This window comes from Microtus pennsylvanicus, chromosome 2, assembly GCF_037038515.1.
Source record: "Microtus pennsylvanicus isolate mMicPen1 chromosome 2, mMicPen1.hap1, whole genome shotgun sequence".
NCBI classification, from domain to species: Eukaryota; Metazoa; Chordata; class Mammalia; order Rodentia; family Cricetidae; genus Microtus; species Microtus pennsylvanicus.
The window spans coordinates 2,649,037-2,668,401 of record NC_134580.1 but is presented as its reverse complement, the minus strand read 5'-3'; the positions used below and the strand labels follow the sequence as shown (position 1 = coordinate 2,668,401).

The following is a 19,365-nucleotide window of genomic DNA, read 5'->3' as shown; positions in this document are numbered from 1 at the left end:
CTATTAACTCAGTTATCAACTCGACACCTCATCTGCAAGAGGGGTAGGCTCTGAAAGTAGAACCTCATCCTGGTCACACGCTGAGTCCTCATCCTGCTTCCAGTCTGACACTGAGCCTTGATTCTGGTCAGGAAGCCCTCACGCTGGTCACAAACTGAGCTCTCATGCCAGTCACACACTGAGCCCTGATCCTCCTCACACCCCGACCCTTTTCCTTCATTCTGGTCACTAAGCCTTCATCCTCATCACACACAGAACTTCATCCTGGTCACACACTGTGCCCTTAGTCCTGGTCACTCATGGTGCTTTTTCCCCCTCTGCTGTTATCTCAAGGTTCTCAACGGTAAGAGGGGCCATCTTCCCTGGCGGAGCACCAAGCTAGGTGTCCAGGGCCCAGGTTCCCTGACATAGGGTGCCCATTGCCTTCCTCTATGCATTCTTTCCTGTTTTGATGCCTACGAGCCCACAGGGCTTAGCCCATGCCACAGAGGAGGACTAAGAACCTAAAACCACAAAAGTCTATTCCACGAACTACCCAGCACTCGGCGTCAGACTCTCTGCAAGCAATTCCAGGTCTGCAGCAGGAGCCCTGCACAGGGCCCCAGTGAGGCCATGCTGACAGTCTCCAGCTCTACCCCACACAGACTCTGAAAAATGCTGGAGGTGGAGTGAGGGTGGCTACAGACATGGGTAGACTCTCCACATGTCACCTCCCAGCTGCAGAGGTCACTTTCCTTTCCCCAAGAATTCCTGGAGCCTGAGCTTGTGGGCTGGACTAGCCATGAGGTAGCCCTTCCAGCCCATCTTCCATCTGCCTGTCTCCAGGGCATTTCCCCATCAGCCCTTATCCCACCAACCTCTTTCTTGCTCAGTTTCTAAAGAGGCCAAGGTCACCCAGGGTCCGGATGACCACAGCCTAGTCAATGCCCCGTGCCCACAAGCCTGAACGCAGCCAGACCTCCAGGAAGCCCAGCTGATCACCAGCACCCATCACCCCTCGAGCCACCCAGGACACCCATCCAGCCCCGACAGCCCACTCACCTCGATGAAAGTGCTGAGGGTGGCATTGCTGGGGTTGTGCGTGATGAGGAAGCGCATGTTTCGGTAGCTCACCTCCACAGGCGCGGGCCGGTTCATGCGAGCCATGCCTCCTCCGGGAACCCAGAGAGGACCAGCCAGCAAGGGCTGCACGGGGGGTCCCCCAACCCCCCACACCAAGTCCAGTGAGACCCCCGTGCTTGTCCAAAAAAAAGAAAAGAAAAGACCTTCTTAAAACCTCGTCCCCACACCCCGCACAAATATTGTGCAAATACTTGGGAGGAGGAGAGGAAAGCTGCCTGGTGGTTGATAATTCCAAAACAAAACCCGACTCTAAAAAAGAAAAGGAAAAGAAAGAAAACCCCCTCCCCCGGGAAGATGGGCAGCTCCGAAGTCCTGTCTCTCAGAGTGGAGTAGTTACAAAGTCCTGTCTCTCAGAGTGGAGTAGTTACAAAGTCCTGTCTCTCAGAGTGGAGTAGTTACAAAGTCCTGTCTCTCAGAGTGGAGTAGTTACAAAGTCCTGTCTCTCAGAGTGGAGTAGTTACAAAGTCCTGTCTCTCAGAGTGGAGTAGTTACAAAGTCCTGTCTCTCAGAGTGGAGTAGTTACAAAGTCCTGTCTCTCAGAGTGGAGTAGTTACAAAGTCCTGTCTCTCAGAGTGGAGTAGTTACAAAGTCCTGTCTCTCAGAGTGGAGTAGTTACAAAGTCCTGTCTCTCAGAGTGGAGTAGTTACAAAGTCCTGTCTCTCAGAGTGGAGTAGTTACAAAGTCCTGTCTCTCAGAGTGGAGTAGTTACAAAGTCCTGTCTCTCAGAGTGGAGTAGTTACAAAGTCCTGTCTCTCAGAGTGGAGTAGTTACAAAGTCCTGTCTCTCAGAGTGGAGTAGTTACAAAGTCCTGTCTCTCAGAGTGGAGTAGTTACAAAGAGGCAAAAATAAAAATAACAACAACCAAAAAAACTGAGCAAAGAGAACTTCAAGTTGGTGACTCTGGCCGCAGAACACTGTCCTCTATGGGGCCGTCGCCAGGGACACCCTCTCTGCATGGGTGGGTAAAGGAGAGTCCCCTTTGGTCTGGACCCAGCACTCAGGACCAAACAGAAAATGAACTTGAACTCAACCAACTCTGGCGGCTCTGGGCCGTGGTGGGCAGGCAGCCTGTGATCCGGGGCGTCTGTCACGTTACCCCATCAGGGAACGGCAAGTCCTGGAGAGGGGCAGCGGGCTCAGGCAGCAGTGCTGGCCTCTGGCCTGGCAGCAGAGGCCATTGGGAGGCAAGGGCAATGGTGAGGGCCAGAGAGGCACGGGCCTCCTCAGCAGCAGCACCCACGATGTTGGGAACGGCAGTAGTTAGAGCTGCTTTCCTGGAGTTCCTCCATCAATCACACACTGGTCTTCGGAAGGCACAGTCTATGGGAGGGAAGAAAGAAATGGGAGGTTCCTGTTGGGCCTCAGAGTCTCCATATGAAAACACAGAACAGACAGCTCCAGCCAGGGCTGCCTAGGCCCCTGGGGTGAGAGAAAAACCACACACAGACACAGAGACAGGGTGAAGAGGGTATGAGGGCTCACCCCAGGAGCAATGAGAACCCCACAAGCGTACACCCACAGCAACAGAAACCAGTCCACCAAGCCTGGTCCCCCATCTCACAGCCCATGAGGACAGGGCCCTTCTCTTGGGACTGCTAGCCACAGAACAATGTACAAGTTCAGATCGTTCTGCAAGGGTAGGTCTCGGGGACAATGGGTACTGCCAGAGGAACAGGGGATGAGTGGCCTCAATTGTTGCCCCTCAGGCTTTCTGTAATCTCCACCCACAGCCACCCCTTTCTGGGACTTGCCAGGCACTAGAGGTAAACAAGATATTCTGCCACGCAAGATACCACAGTCCAAAAGGCCAGCTGCCAGGCTCATGCCAAGGAAATGACAGAATAGGTAGCCAGGAAGGGGGTCACACTGTGGCAGGGACCGGGGGAAGGACACTACTGGAGGGCATTAGCCCTTCCACCCCATCCTTCCCCTCTCCAAATGTACTAGCTACAAGGGCCCAAAAGAGCAGCTAGCCCCCTGTCACTCTCTGGAGGGCCTGGGACACCCTGGGCACATCACAGGCCTCTCCAGACCTAATTCCCACCTACACAGTGAGGGGTTGAACAAGATGACACCACAATCCCTTGGGCTATGACCCAGTGCAGAGCCTGAGCCCCTGGGCCCAGCCCACACCCCACCCATCATTCTTCTGCCCAAATGAAGGCCCCTCCAGGACCCCCATCAGGAAGAATTAAGCCCATATCTTCCCCCTGTCCCGGCATCCACTTCTCCAACTGCCCACCAGGCAAACCAGGCCCTGAGATGCTCAGCCTGGCTGCAGGAAGGGCCTAGCCGAGGACCCTGGACTCTTGCCTCAAGCCGTGAGCACAGGCCCCACCGTCCAAGCTCTCTGTGCCAGGCAGCACAGGCTCCTCACTCACCACCTTCTATATCTGGTAACACTCAACACTCCAGGCCAGGTCAGCGCCTCAGCTCACAGCTCATCCTTGCCATAATTTTGGCAGCACGCATTGTAGGGGCCCCTTGTGGGGGCACCTTGTGGGGCCTGCTTTGGCCAGCCCTAGGCATGCAGAGCCACGACCAGCCCGAGTATAAGCAAGGAGAGTTGCATGCTATGACACAAACACCTGGGCCTCCTGGGAGGGGCATCCCATGTGTGCACACTGCAATGCCCTCGTGTGCACAGAAGAAAAGAGAAGGCCCCCAGGAAGCTAGAGAACACTAGCAGGCTCTTGTAGGGCTGACTGCACCTATCCGCTGCAGAAGAACAGAGGGGCTGTGAAGCCCTAAGAGCAACAGTCATGGTCTACTTCCGCTACCCTTGGTTACAGGCTGGTCTTCTGGGCCAAGGAAGCCTGAACCACCTACAGTGCTCACCCAAGGCCTAAGGGGATGGAGGTCAGGGTTTCAGGTGGAGGTGTCTCCAGGCTGGGCTGCATCTTACAATTCGCTGTACAGTCCACTGCAATCTGGGCCACAACCCCAAGGGAGGGCAAAGGAACATGCCCACAGCGTGCTCAACCACATGGTGGCTGCCCCCCCACAAAAGGAGCCCTTCCCTTGACATATCACTTCATGGGACTGAGAGGTCCAGAGAACAAGGAGGCGGCGTCTCCAGAACTCTACCCAAGGCTCATGGGCCCCCCAGCCACCTACATCCCCTAGCCCAGCAGCTCTGGGTAAAAGCAGATGGCAGAGCTCACCTTGGCTCACCATCGTGGGTCCAGGCACTCAGTCAAGCCACCACATCCTCATGCTTATGGACCCGACTAAGGTCTGGACGTTTCTCTGACGGGCCCTTCTCTATCCCAGCCTCCTCTAGCAGTATTCTAAGCATTCTGCTGCTCGCAGAACTGGCCTGTTTTTCAAGACCCATTTTTGTCCCTGTTTGCCAGACGAGGACATGGGCCAGAAGGGCGTGGAAGGACTTCTCTGGACCCTGGCCAGCACCCACCCTCCAGCAACACAGGTTTTCTCAACTAATAATTGGGAACACTTGAACCCCAGGGGAAAAAAAAAGAAGGCACAGAGAGGTTCACAGAGGCTCCACCCTCGAGTGATGGAGGGGGAGTGCATCTGGCCTCAGAAGGGACCTAAATGGGATCCTGTGTGACACTAGGAGTCAGGGGTCGCAGTTCAGGGCTTTGCGCTGTCACAACAGGTAAGGTTGCTAGTGGATGGGCTGGGGACCCCAAGAACCCGTGGTAGGGTGTGGTGAGGGCGCACAGCTCCCGGACCTCAGAGGGGCTTCCCACCCAGCCCGCCAGGGAGCCGCCATCCCATATAGGGTCCATCCCAGTAAGGGGTAGTAGGGTCCGGGAGTGTCCTCGAGGCCGGGTCCCCGCCGCCCGCAGCCCGGCTCACCCGCGCCCACAGGAGTGCGGCCGCCTCCATGCGCCGGCCGGCCGGGCCGGGACCCGCGCGCGCCCTCCGCAGCGGCGCCGGCTCCGGGCGGATGCTGGGCGCCCGCGGCCCAGCTATTTATAGCGCCCAGCGTCACGTGGGGGGCGGTGACCGGCGGGCGACCCGACTCGCTGCGGCTCCCGCACCTGCTGCCTAAAGATAGCGCGCCAGCCGGGCAAACAAAGGCGCGGCCAGCAGAGGAAGAGGAAGGAGGAAGGGTAGGACCACCGCGGATCCGCCTGTCTTCCCCTCTCTGCATCCTGCTAGGCAGATGCAGAAGGGCCACTGGCCTGGAGGACCCCTCCCAGCTCTCCAGCCTCGCATGTATTTACTGAGCAGCTACTGTGTGCCGGGCATCAGTACTCACTTCACCTTAGGAGCCACTTCCCGACCCCACCCCTCCAGCCTACAGTTGAAGAAACTGAGGCACTGAACCTAGGCACACTCCAGAGTCACACACAGCAGACAGGAGCAGACTCTACACTGGTTCATCTTCAAGGCAACTGCAGCCTTCCAGGGCACTCCCCAGGCTCCTAGGCTCCACCGACAGGACAGAGTCCTGGTTTTGTCCTGGGGCACCCCAGGCAGGAACCCTGTACTCTCCACCACGTGAATGGAGACAGATGTCAGTCCACACCTGCCCCCAGCGGCTGCATCGCCCTGGAAGCTTTCTGGAGCAGAATTTGTTGAACTCCTGTTCTCAGAATCCCTAGAGGCCTTGCCTTGCTGGGAACCCAGCTCCAAGCCTGACTCCCAGACAGAGGCCTGGCCCTTCAATCAGTAGTTGGTGCTAGGGAGAGGAATGGGCCCTGGAAGCCTGGTCCTGGGCCAAGAGAGACATGCCCCACCCCATACTACCAGAGAGCAGTCACATTAGCCAGCCTGGCCCAGCAGAATCTGCCATCCCTCTCGCTCTTGACTGACCCAGGTAAATAGGGCTGATCATGTCCAGGTTGAAAGGTCCTCATTCAGCTAGCCCCAGAAAGCTAGGCAGCCATATGAGATCCCCAGAAAATACCATGTTAATAGACCCAGTACACGAACAATATCATCTCAGCTGTCCCACCAGCTCCCAGCCTCACCACAGATCCTGCACCCACCACAAGGCACCAGCATCCAGCAGAGGAATTGAATAAACCATCCAAGTCACCCAGCCAGAAAGCTGGACCACGCCTGGGGAATTGCCTACCCACAGAGATCCTGCTGGTCCCCAGCCCAGGTGGCTGGAAGAAAGATGGCACAGATAAGTCACCTCTGGCGGCTCATCAGTTTCCATGTCTGGAAAAGGGTTTGTCAGTGGCAGGCCCAACAATTTCTGAGATTCTGTACCAGCCAGGGCTGCAAACAGGGCCCCAAGTGCTCCCACCACCACCACCCCCCCGCAGCTGGGGCCTTTAGCTAGGCCTGGGGGCACCTGCTACAGCTGGCAGGGCCCCAAGCCTTTCGGAGAAGTCTATATATACCACAGCCAGAGCCTTCTTGGAGTCCTCCCAGAATGCCCATCTCAGGGGCCAAGAGGAGAGACCCTAGCAAGCTCCACCCACACCAGTCCCTAGGAAGCCACCCAAAGCTCTTGCATCCCTGTGCCCCACTGCTCTAAGGGTGGAACCCCTCACAAAACATTCACCCTAACCCCATGCCACCCCCACCCCCTTTGGCCATGTGCCCAGCCCCAGGGAAGGCATCTCTAATGAGAGGAGGGACCTAGCACTCAACCCCACCCCGACCCCACCTCCCACCCAGCCCTGGCACCAAGAAGCTCCCATTTGTTTATGGAAGGAACAAATGTCCCAGCGTTCTAGGCAGAGGTCCAGATGGGGGAACCATCCAGAACCTATCACGAGACCTCAGCCCTCGAGGTCTGGGGTAACCTTAGAGGAGAGGATACCTATGCCACCTAATGGCAGCTGCATGCCTTCCCAGAGGAAAAGACCATGGCAGCTGCCCCTTTACCCCATGCCTTGGAGGCAGGGCTTCCCCAACTTAGTCCCTCAAGGGCTACTTGAAACCATGCACGGGATGGGGGGCATGAGAGAGCCTCAAGTGGCAGGTGATCTGTAGGGCAAGGTGGACAGGGAAGGGTCCACAGAGCAGCTGACCCAAGGAGATGACACACTCCTGGTGCCTCCACTGATCATCTGCCCGGATGTCCTGCGCCGCCTGAGGCCAGTGCTAGCCCCTCTGAGCCTAAGGCTAACTCTATAAATGGACGCACTGCCAGAGAGGGAAGCCACCTTCTAAGGTGGTGCCAGCACCCTGCATGTCATGGAGCCCTTGGGCTGTGACCAGGAAACAGCTGTGAGGAAACAGACCTGGGTTTCCAGTGGGCAGGCACCTGCTGTCCCCACCAAGGCTCAGACTGAACAGTGCCCTGTGGGGCATGGTGGCGATCTGCTGACCCAGGCTCCCACTCTCCATGGGCACCCTCATATTGTCAGGCACTGGCTCTGCCTGCACCACTGCAGACCAGAGGCTGAAACTGTCACCCCTGAGGGCTGGCAGTACCTAAGGGGCCCAGGTAATCATTCATGAGGTCCACCAGGCACCATAGGTCTCAAAACTTGGGACCTCTGACCCCCAACAATTAACCCTCAGCTCTCTGCTCATCAGGTAGACTTGCCTCCCAGGAGGTGCCAAAGACACCTGGCTGACAGAGTACTCCTTCCCTTACACTGTCCTTCACCTACCAAGAGCTCAGCCCATGTGAGCCACATGCCTTTTGCCTTTTACAGCCCATGACCTCCCCTACACTAAAACAGACCTTGGGTCTCTTTCCCAGAAGCAAGGGGAACTAGGAAGACATTCATTCATTCATTCACTCACTCACTCACTCACTCAATCAGTGTGACAAGCACGCTGAGCATCCCCTGGTGCCAGTCACAGGACTGAGCGGGATGGCGACAGGGAAAATGGGGAGAGGCCAGCTGAGTTGCATCATGGGCAGGCATCATTACTGACTCAGGGTGCCTCAGTTTCCCAGGCTGTCTCTCACTAAGGACGTGTGCTCAGAGCTGAAGGGCCCTGGGCCAGCTCACCCCACCTTCCCCTCTGCAGTTCTCCACTGATGCCCACCCCCAAGCCCCTTGCCCTGGAGCCATGGCTCCTGGCTCTTCTTGCTCCTGTCAGCAGGTTACTCTCCTACAAAGTAACCCCTAGCAGGAATTCTGTGCCTCAGTTTCCTCACCTATAGAGCAGGATGAAGACAGCGACTCAACTCCCTTACCGAGTCACCAGAAATAAGAAAGCTCCAAGTTGTAGCCATTCCCAGAGCACAGCACTGCCTCCGCTCCCACTTCTGTCTACACCCGGTAAGTAGAGGACCACTTGGACCTGGACGTCCCCCAAGGCCACATGCCCTCAACCTTGTCATCTGGTCCCTACCTCACAACATCCAGCACCACCAGGAGGCTCAGGGCTCTGACTAGAGACCCGTCTGCGTCAAAGGACAACAGTCATGGAATCTGCCCCTGCCAATCGAGGGAACTTGAGGGACCCCCAGGTGTCCTCAGGCCTCCCGACTTTATTAAGGACTCCTCTGCAACATGGAAGGTGTTGGTAACAGACACACATGTCCATTTGGAAGGGCAGCTTGGTGTTTCACATACAGCACGTATTAGCACCAGAGCTCAGAACCTGTTCATCTGCCAAGCAAGCCACCACAGCTTGCTCAAAGTTTGACTTAAACTGCCTGATCAAATGGTGGCTCCCACCTGCCACAGCTCACACGTCGCCCACGACTCCCATAGCCTACAAAACTCACTGTCCTTTGGGGACAGGACAAGACGGTATGGGATTCACACCTCCAGGTACCCTATTTTCTCCCCCTGAATGCCTCGGACACTCCCAGAGCCAGGGCCTCATTCTTCAGGAAGCCACCAATCACCCTCAGTGTCCCAAGCTCCCTGTCACATGTGCATCTACAAAGCACTTCTGGTCTCCAGGCCCCATGGTTGTACTGGGTTATGGGGAAGCAAATGCCATAATCGACTCCCAGAGATCACAGGGATGGAGTCTGCAGAAAGAAGCATGAGATACCAAGCAGGGAGTTGCAGCACAGGCAAACACGGGCTGGACAGAGTCACCATAAAAAAGAAGAATTGAGAAGGCAGCATTCAGGCAAACTCTGTTCCCAGGGTAGGGATGCAGAGACCACATCCTCCTACAGCAGCAGGCACCAGGTCTACCAGTATCTCAGTCTTTCCATTATCTTTCCCCCATTGCACACACAAACCCCACCTGAGATCCAAGACTAAGGATTCCTATTTTACATGTGGCCAGATAGACAGACAAAGAGGAACAAGACTGCCTGCATCCTGCTTGCCTTGTCCTAGCCCAGGCTTCCTTCCTATCTCCCATTGTGTGAATTCCACAGACTCGGAAGCTTCACACCCAGAAGGCCTACTGGGCAACCGACGGAAGTGGCAGGGGGCCCACTCCACCTAATCTGCCATGCACCTTCAGACACCCTTCAGAGCTTCTCCAGCCACTCCTTGGAGTCCAGAGACTGTCACTTTGTGCATAGCTATGACCAGCATGAGAAGAAGTGACTTTTCAGAACCTCACGGGGCCTTCAGGCTCAAAATAATGACAAACCAGGCTACCACGTGTTAGCAGTGGAAATTAAGAGTGACATCTACCACTGGGAGGACCCACAGTCATATGATATAGACAGACAGATCCTATGGCTGACTGGGGGGGCGGGAAGTCTCTGGACCTCACTGGTCCTTCTGTGCTGCAGGCTTAGCCCATGGCTGTGCTTCTCCAGGGCTACACCACCACATGGTCTCCTACTGTAGTCCTGACCCACTTTCTGATGATGTGGCTGGCATGGAAGTAACAAGGGACACAGGGATCAGCCTACAATGAAGCTGTCATACCACAGTGTGAAGGGCCAGGTACCTCACAGTAGGCAGAACTTGAATCCTACAGGAAGAAGATGCCACCTTGGCCACAAGGGTGACACCCTTCCCCACTCGCCCTAAGTGTGATAACACCCTTCCCTCTAGGGTCTGCTCTTCTACCCTGCTGGCCTCCGCCAAGGACCCACCCACGCAGAGCTAGTAACACTCACCACCCTGGTCCTCAGCTTAGCCTCCACTGGCATCTACTTTTATCTCATCACTGCCATACGTGTCAGGGGTGGAGGCAGGGGCCTGATACGGCAGCACCAGGATCCAGTTCAGGGACAGCCCAAACAGGGTAGGGACTTGGGTCACAGTCTGGTACAGTTCTCACTACTGAGCAGGGGTTGGGGGAGCAGGCAGTCCTCTTGGGGGGGGGCTGGGATAGCAGAGGCATTGGAGGGTATATGGCAGGTCATCATGGCCCAGTGGGGGGGGGGTCTGCCTGGTGCAGACAAGAAATAGAGTCTCCGTCCACTCTCCAAGTGAGCAACCTCATGCCCAAACCACTGGCCAGATAACCCCAGTAATCCGTAACCTGGGTTTGGCCTTGGGCCCTATGTCCCATCAGTTCCTCCTGGGGTCCACATTTCCTCTAGTATGGAGTAGAAGGAGAAAGTGGACCAAGCCTGCACACCCAACCTACCCGGGGCCAGTCCAGGGGCTCATTTATGCTCCCTCCTGCTCAGCACTAACCCCCACTCCTCATTCATTCCCCAGGAAGTGGAAATTCCATAAACAAGGGAGGGGCTATTCCTGCCTCTCAAGGACAGTCGCTTTCCCCTCCCCAACAGGACGCTGTTCCAACCATGGTAATGTAAGGAAAGCTGGACACACACTTAACACACATGGGCATGCACACACAGAGAGACAAGCTCCATGGGAGGATGTACTACACACCTGCACACACACAGACACATGTACACAAAGGTATATACACACATGCCTCTCCACACAGAGATGTGCACACTCCAAGACACACACACAAGACATGCACAGTCATATTTCTGGGAAAAAGGGTGATAATCAACCAGATGTCTGTGCCAGGGAAGGAAACCCAGTATCCTGCAGTAGCGGGACCCACCAGAGTCTCCAGGGCTGTGCAGAACCTACTAAGTTTTCCTATCCTCAGCCAACAGCCCCTCTTCCACTCTGCCTGCCCCCATGTGGCCAGGAGCGTCACACTGAGATGTAATGTCACCCTTACTGCAGTCCAGGTCCACTGGTAGAGCCCACTGAAGGCCTGGACCCCTCCCTCCCTGGGGCAGCCTGGCTCCGTTCTTCAGGGAACACTGGACTCAGGTTTCCATTGTGCCATCTATATACACAGCCTCCCAGTCCATGCACACATGAGGATTACCTGCATTCACGCTTATGACAGGCAAGTGGGAACCCAACCCAGTTCTGTAGCCCTGGAACCCCAACAATGCCCTATGTGGAAAGCCCAGGGCTCCTTCAATGGGACACTGGCAGCCATAGCCCATGATTCTGGGATACCAGATGCTGAGACAGGAATTCTGCCGGTCCAGGATCCCAGTGGGAGAAGACAGGTTTGAAAGCCCACCGTGGCCTCAGCATAAGATTTTATAGTCTTGGCATTTCCCTCCTCGGAATCATCCAGGCTGGTGCCAACTACTGGCATAGTGCCAACCAAGCTACAAGGCCTCCAAAGTCTAGTACCGATGAGTGGGCACAGCATCACAGAGGGAACAGACTTTCTCGGACTAACTTGGTGCTAACAGCCCCTGAGGGAGGGTCCCCACTCTCACAAAAAGTCCCCACCAGAAGCACAAGGAACGGTCCAGTGGATTTCTTTTGTTTTAATATTTTCAATGTTTATTCTTATTTTATGTGCATTGGTGTTTTGCCTACATATATGCCTGTGTGAGGGTATCAGATCCCCTGGAACTGGAGTTACAAGCAGGTATGAGCTGCCATGTGGGTGCTGGGAATTGAACCCAGGTCCTCTGGAAGAGCAACCAATGCTCTTAATTGCTGAGCCATCTCTCCAGCCCAAGTCCAGTGATTTCAATAGGTACAACCCCTAGAAGGGAACAAGAGCTGAGTGGGTCCCTGGCCCAAGGATACCCTTTTTTAGTCCTATTGGCTACCAGGTAAGTCCCACCTATTGACTCAGAGGTGCCAAGCAGTCACAGAGACCCACACTAAGTGTCCAACATAGCCCCCGCCTGATGCCCACCAGGCACTGAGACCTCCTGCAGAGCCAGGATGCCTGTGGAATCGGGCCACCTCCAACCTGTGCTTTGAAGAGTTGTCACAGTGATGAAAGGCACATGAGACAAGAATGTGTGAGGGGCACCAATGCTGTAGAAGTTACCTGCCTGCAAGGTGCCAAGCCACAGGCCACAGTTCCTCTCCACAAGGAACAAGCTACAACTCCTTCTTGGGACTCTCCTCCAGGAGTCAAAAATCCCAGGACCATCAGAAGACAGCTGGCCATGTGGCCCTTCCCTCATGGCCGACCCCAACCCTGAAAACAGCTTCTATAACCTGTTCAGCATGCCCACAGACAGATGGAGAATTTTGCTCTTGGGTGGGGATCCAATCTCCACCCCCACCTCCTCCAATCACCTGGGAAGTAGGAACCTAAGCTATCCTGTCCCTCTAAAGCAGGACCAATCAGGAGGCTACCCAAGAAGCTGTGGTCCCCCAGGATGTCAGGATGAAGTTCACATGCAGGAAGCATCTCAGAAGTCTCTGACAGGCAACAAATACGTATACCCAGGCCACAGAGGAAGAGACTGGCCCAGTGGGGGAACTCAAGTATCTGAATGGTTCATAGTTCAGAGGATTAACCAACCAGTGACCAGCTCAGAAGCCATATCCACCTCATGCTGGCTCCTCTCTGGGCCCACTATCCAGACCCACGAGTTGAAAGAAGCGCAAAGCCTCTCTGTGTGGTAGTCATACACCACACCAAATCTCAGAAGAGGCCCAGAAGGTGCTCATCACCACATTTTCTGAATGAGGAAACTGAGGCACACACAGAGCCAGCCCAGCATATCACTTCCTATGTGTTTTCTCCTTACAGTGGCCAAATCCACTAATGCATGGCAGGCTCAGACAGTCCATCCATCACCCACAGTCTGCTACATGCGATTCCTCCTCAGTCCCACCCAGAGCTCAGGGCTCGGGGTCAGACGGGCACAGGGGGGGGAGGGGGTTGAAGATCACGTAGGGAGTAGGGCTACATGCCAAGGCCCTGGGATGCACGTCAGAGGGGCCCAAGGAGCCGCGGGAAAGAGCTCTGACCTGGCCTCAAGAGGCCATGTCCAAAATAGCTGGCCTTCACGGTGAGCCGACTTGGCCTGGCGCACGTAGGCCTCTGGGCTCCATCATTGCCAGGCTGGCCACAGAGGTCACAGCTATTTCTGGGCTAGCCTGGTGGTAAGAGACATGGTTCCGACACCCCAAAAGGGTTAGTGTGTGAGGGACAGCAGAGGCCCAGCTAAACGAGAGCCCCAGGACACAGGTGGAAGACTTGGTCACCACAGATCCATGACGTGCAAAGAGAGTGTTGGGGGCCTCACTCCCTCAGGCCGCCCTGTCCACAATACCTTGGAACATCAGTTTATTGGTATCCCATCCACCCACTGGCTTCACAGGCCACCACAGAAGTCAAGCCTATGCCAGGCATATGGGCGTCAAAGCAGCAGGCCTCCTCCCTGAGACAATGATGTGATCACATCAATGGGCTGCTGCTGGCTGTCCCCAGCTGCTGTGAATCTGAGTTCACAGCAGGAGATTGGTGCCACTAGGCACATGCATTACCCAACACAAGCACACAGCAGCCCCACTCCTGGAGGCCACACTGGCAGAGCCAGTGCTGGCCCAAGCGTACAGCCTCTGCTGAGCCCTACCTATCCCCAAATCATTTTCCTCTCTTTAGCCTGGCCAGCCCCTGTGACATCATACGACACTTGGAGAAACTGAGGCAACTCAGAAAGACTTGGCTTATCCTTTAGCACCACCTTAAAGCTTTAGTTCCCTGGGGTTGCAGACAGGGGACTTACTCTGTCAGCTGCCACACAGCCTTGCCTAGCCTCTGACGTCTGGCTGCGGAACCTACTCCTCACAGAGAATCACTAGCTTGGACCTCCGGTTGGCTCCCTGCTACCCATCTCGAGTATGAGCTGTGTGACACTGAGTGGCACCCTCTACCTTTCTGTGTTCTGTCTGCTCATCTGTGAGATGGATGCTCTAGACGCCTGGTTCTGATGGAGATTCCTTCAGTGTCCAGGATCTAACAGACCTCCTCCCCACCTTCCCAGAGCCCTGAGAGCTGAAATGGACCTGACTCTAGGGCAGGTCCCCACTAGGGCTGAGGACTCACACTCAGGTTGGTATGCCTCCTGGGTTCTTCAGGAAACAGTCTAAGCAGTCTTCCTGCAGGACCCCTAAGAAACCTCATTCTGGACATGGACACCTCAGGGGAGAGACAGCCAACAGGCTTTCCAGCGTGTGTCTGACACCAATTTAAGTACGGTGAAATGATCTAGACGCCCAATACAGCAACATCAGACTAGGTCATCTAGGCCCCGCCCTTGATACCCAGCAAGAAGGCACTAGCCATGGCTCACTGCTGCCCATGCCACTGCCTGGTCACCTTGCCCAAGCCAATAGGACCAACTTCCCACATGCATAGAAGGAGTAGGTCACTCAGCAAGACCTGGGAGGTGGGCATGAACACTGAACATACCGGACCCAGACCGCCTATATGACCTACATAAACACCTTCCCAGCTCCTGGATTGAAGGGAAATTCCACCCGGCATCTGGGGACCAAGTGCAGGCTGGGCTTGCTGGGACGGACCTCCGGACGCTTGGTGAAACACCCACATCCTGGGCTGCCCGCCTTCCTATGGGTCCCAGCAGGAGTGGGTCAGAGGCACCAACACCAAGTTTGAGGCAGATAGGGAGTTATGCACCGTAGGGGCTCCCAACCCAGGATCATAAAGCAGGAAGGACCTGGTGCCCCAATAATAACTCTCAGGGTAAGCTGGGACTTTTGCTCCCAGCCCAGGGCCATAGAGCAGGACCTGGTGTCCTAATAATGGCTCTCTGGCTAAGTTGGGACTTTTGCTCCCGGCCCAGGATCATAGAACAGGAAGGACCTGGTGCCCCGGTAATGGCTCTCAGGGTAAGCTGAGACTTTTGCTCCCAGCTCAGAATCATAGAGCAGGAAGGGCCTAGTGCCCCAGTAATGGCTCTCAGGGTAAACTGGGACTTCTGCTCTATTTGGCATCACTGTGGCTGAGCCACTCACACGTCAGCCAGACTCTGCCGAGGCTCCCAGGGATCCACGGCAAAGTCAGGATCTTTGACTTGTAGAGGCAACACTGTTGACATCTTGGGGACCAGGAGCTAGGGACACGAGCCTTAGCTGCTCTTGTCATGGCTAGACTCTGGGGACCCACAGGGTAGACATACAGAAGCAAGTACCTGAACTGATCACAATGACAAAGAACAGGTCCCCCTCATGGTTCCAGACTCCCCACTGTGTTCATTTCAAGGTCCTCAGGCAGAAGGACAGCAGCACCCCAGTTCCTAGCACCAAACCTTAGTTGTCTGAGTCCTATCACAACCACTAGGCAAAGCCAAAGGCACCTCAGTCCTTTCCCAAACCCCTGAACACGAGCCCCTAGGCGAGGCTGTTTTCAATGCCTCCTTTCCCATAAAATCCAATAACATGGAATTCACCACCGTATTTTACTACTTTTGTTTGTCTGTCTGAGGCAAGTCTTGCTAGCACAGGCTGTCCTGCAGCTCCCTAGCTGAGGCTGGCCTTGAATTCTTCCTACCTCCAGCTCACAAGTGCTGGGATTCCAGGCATGTACCACCACACCTGACACATGCTGACCATGTGGAGAGCCTCCCTCTGGGTCCGGTACGCCAGGCACAGTGATGCTCATCTGTAACCTCAGCAGTTGGGAAGCCGAGGCAAGAGGATTCTCATGAGTATGAGGCAAATCTGGGCTACATAGTAAGTTTCAAATCAATCCAATCCAAGATGCTGTCCAAGATTGCAAGATGCTATCGATGATGATGATGATGATGATGATAGTGGCCTGGAAGATGGTTCGAACAGGAATGTGCTTGCCACACAAGCATGAAGATCCGAGTTCAATCTCCAGCATCCAGTGAGAAGTGCAGCGGCATGTTTGGTTTCCTAGCACGTGGAAGACAGGGACAGGCAGATCCTGGGGTCACAGGTCAACCAGCCTAGCCTAATTGATGAGCTCCAAGTCAGGGAGAGACCCTGCCTCAGAAAACAAGGTACATGACTCCTGAAAGACTCACTATACTCAAGGCTGATCGCTCTGGCCTACACATATACCATACACGCACACACACAGGCACAAGGTGCATACCTACACACATACAATACAATACGAAAGTGTTCAGTGCCATGGTTGTTAGTTCACAGTTTAGGCCATCATCGCCATTTCCCCAATTCCAGAACACCTTCATCACGACAGAAACTCTGCAACCAAGTATGGTGGACACAGCTGTAATGCCAGCACTCAGGGAGCCAGCGAGATGGCTCAGCAGACAAAGATGCTTGCTACAAAACCTGATGACCTGAGTTCGATCCCCAGGATCCATGGTAGAAGGGGGAAAACAACTCCTGCAAGTTTTAATCAATAAATCTGCCAATTAGTCAATCGATGATTGAGTAAATAGATTTAACTAAAATCTATTTAATCTGAGTAAATAGATTTAACTAAAAATTGAAGGGGAATTTTGCTTTTAATCCTAGCACGCATGCAGGTGAGGCTGGAGAACTGTTGCCAGTCTAAGGTACACAGCAAGACTTTAAAAACTTGGGTTGGGGCTGTAGCTCAGAGGCAAAGTACTGGTAGAGAATGTGTGAGGCTCTGGGTACCACCATGCAGCACAGAGAGCAGCCACAAGCGCTCATTCACCTCTTCCCCATGCCTCCATTTTGGTTCCCTGTCCTGGGCTTCTCAGTAGAAAAGGATCTCCCATGAAACCACTGTGCTATCTTTTCTTCCGAGATCTCTCGTCTACCATGCCAAATCTTCACTCGTTCAATTAGCTGAGTAACAGTCCACTGTAGGAACACACCATATTTATCTAGTCCTCAGTTGAAGAACACTTTGATCATTTTGAGCCCAAAGCAGGGACAGTGCTAAACATCGCAAAGGTAGGGGAGGTGGAGCATGCCTCTATGTGTTCTGTGAGATGCTGGGGTCCAGGAGCCCTGGGACAGACACACTGGGAGGGACCACGAAGCCTAGGACTAAGTCTGAGCAGGGAAGTTGTTGCGGGAGGTCCTCCCACTCCTCCAGCCTATCGCTGCTGAGATACCAGCCCCTTGGGGCGTGGTCTCTCTCCCTTTAAAAAAGCGGCCACTTCCCTCTCCTCTCTCTCTTCACTTCCTGCTCCACCGGTGACTTGACTTCCTTCCTGGTTACGCAGAGGGCTGAAAGTGATCTGTAAGTTTTTTCCCCTTTAAATAAATATCACCCTATTAATCATAATCCCAAATTGGCATTGTTTGTGACTTACGCCTTCATTTGGCGCCCAACGTTTGGTTTTAGAACCTCTCCCGGCTCGCAGCCGCGAGTTCGGCTTGGCGGCCGGAAGTTCGGCTTGGCGGCCGCAAGTTAAGCTTGGCGGGCGCTTGTTCAGCTTGGCGGGAGCAGTTGCTTCCTCAGCCGCTGCCTGTGGATTTAAACTCCACAGGCCCGCGAAGTCTCTGCCCGCGTGATTTGCTCTTTTCTGAGTCGTTTTCAAATCTCCCTTGCAAGCACAGCTCTTAAGTGGCGCGAACCAGAGCACGCGGTTGCTGAAAGCTGCAACCCCTCAGGGTGACTCTGTCACGTGGAGGCATAAGCGGCTTCCAGGTTGCTCTTCTCTACCCCTGGATTCTGGTTTCTGGTTCCATCTCTGGAATTGATTTAATTACATTTACTTTGTTGAGCAACTTACATTTTCCAGTTTTTAACAAATACTAGGCGGACTCTGAAACAGGACCGTGTTTTCGTCGAGACTTGGCAACAGCGCCACCTGCTGGATAATAGGTAATATGGCAGTTCTCGTTTCCAACGCGAATTTTACTGTTCTGGTTACCAATACAATGGGTTATATCATGCAAGGTTTATATGACTATGGGGATAGCTTAATTTACTGGTTACTAGGTTTCAGTATTTTTTTGCATATTTTATCATTTAGGAAGATCATGGCACTCCTAAGAACCATACAATCTTTACTAGAAACTCATGCAGGTCAGGAGATTAAGGATTCAAAAGAGACAATAATAAAAAGACTTGAAATGATTGAAGAAATGATTGGAGCTGGTGAACAGAGTAATAAGGCACAAGGACAGGATACAATGCCAACACCAGCTATTAGAACTGGCTTACCAAAGGTTTTAGCAGCATACCCTATACTTAATTCTGACAAAGCGTCAACTTCTAAAGGCTCAAAGGGAGTCAGAGAAGCTAGATGGACGCCAATAGCAATGAATGATCTAAAAGAAATTAAGCAAGCTATTGTTAATTTTGGCTTGCACTCTGCATACGTAAAGGAAATGATAAGGACTTGGGCTTCTAATGCTAGAGCTACCCCCCATGATTTCCATCAGTTAGTGTCTGCAGTTTTAGATAATGGACCTTCCTTGATGTTTGGAATTTATTTCAGAGAAGAATCCAAACATATGGAACAGCAAGGAAGAGCAAAAGGTATTGAGGTTTCCCAAGATCAAATTCTTGGTGCAGGAGAATATGCTGATCCACAGGTCCAAGCTCTTTATGATGATGAAGTACTGTGTCTATGTCACCAAGCAGCTTTAAATGCTTGGAATAGGATACAAGATCCAGCAAAAAGGGTTGAATCATATACCAGAATTAGGCAGGGACAGAGAGAACCCTTTATTGACTTTTTGCAAAGATTAATTAAGGCTCTGGACATAGGGGTAACAGACCCAGAAGCTAGACGAATACTTCTTGAATCTCTAGCTTTTGAGAATGCAAACATAGAATGCAAAAAGATAATTGGGCCTTTAAAGTCTAGATCAGCACCTATGGATGAATGGATTCAGCATACGATGAATGTTGAGACGTTTAGTTATAACGATGAATCTTGGGTAGGAGAAGCGATTTCCACAGCAATGAGGAGACATCAAACTGCCAGGTGTTTTAATTGTGGTAAATTAGGACATCTGAAAAGGGATTGCAGGCACAGAATTTCTAGGAATATTATCTCCTCTGGGAATGACAAAGATAGGAGACCTAGGCCTTCAGGTATATGTAGGAGATGCGGTAAAGGCCGACATTGGTCCAATGAATGCAGGTCAACAACAGACAAACAAGGCAACCCGATACCGTCGGGAAACTCCTTGAGGGGCCTCTCGCAGGCCCCCAAGCCAACAGTGGCCCAGTCATTCCCAGTCACAGTGGAGAACGTGCCTCACCAAGAAAATTAAAAGCTCC

The 19,365-nt window shown here is 53.6% G+C and overlaps 1 protein-coding gene across 3 annotated transcripts in view; it reads right to left on the bottom strand.

The window, feature by feature from the left end:
- Ptp4a3 (protein tyrosine phosphatase 4A3) overlaps window positions 1-19,365 on the bottom strand; it is a 40,873-nt gene that overhangs the window by 4,445 nt on the left and 17,063 nt on the right. The window contains exons 1-2 of one of the 3 annotated variants that reach the window (XM_075959497.1): window positions 4,948-5,062; window positions 1,042-2,442 (exon numbers count right to left, since the gene is read on the bottom strand). In XM_075959497.1, coding sequence (XP_075815612.1) covers window positions 1,042-1,146 — 105 coding nt within the window. In that variant the 5' untranslated portion in view covers window positions 1,147-2,442; window positions 4,948-5,062. Of the gene's footprint in view, window positions 1-1,041; window positions 2,443-4,286; window positions 4,515-4,947; window positions 5,063-19,365 lie in introns of those variants that run through there. The other 2 variants (XM_075959499.1, XM_075959498.1) reach the window with 2 other exon arrangements.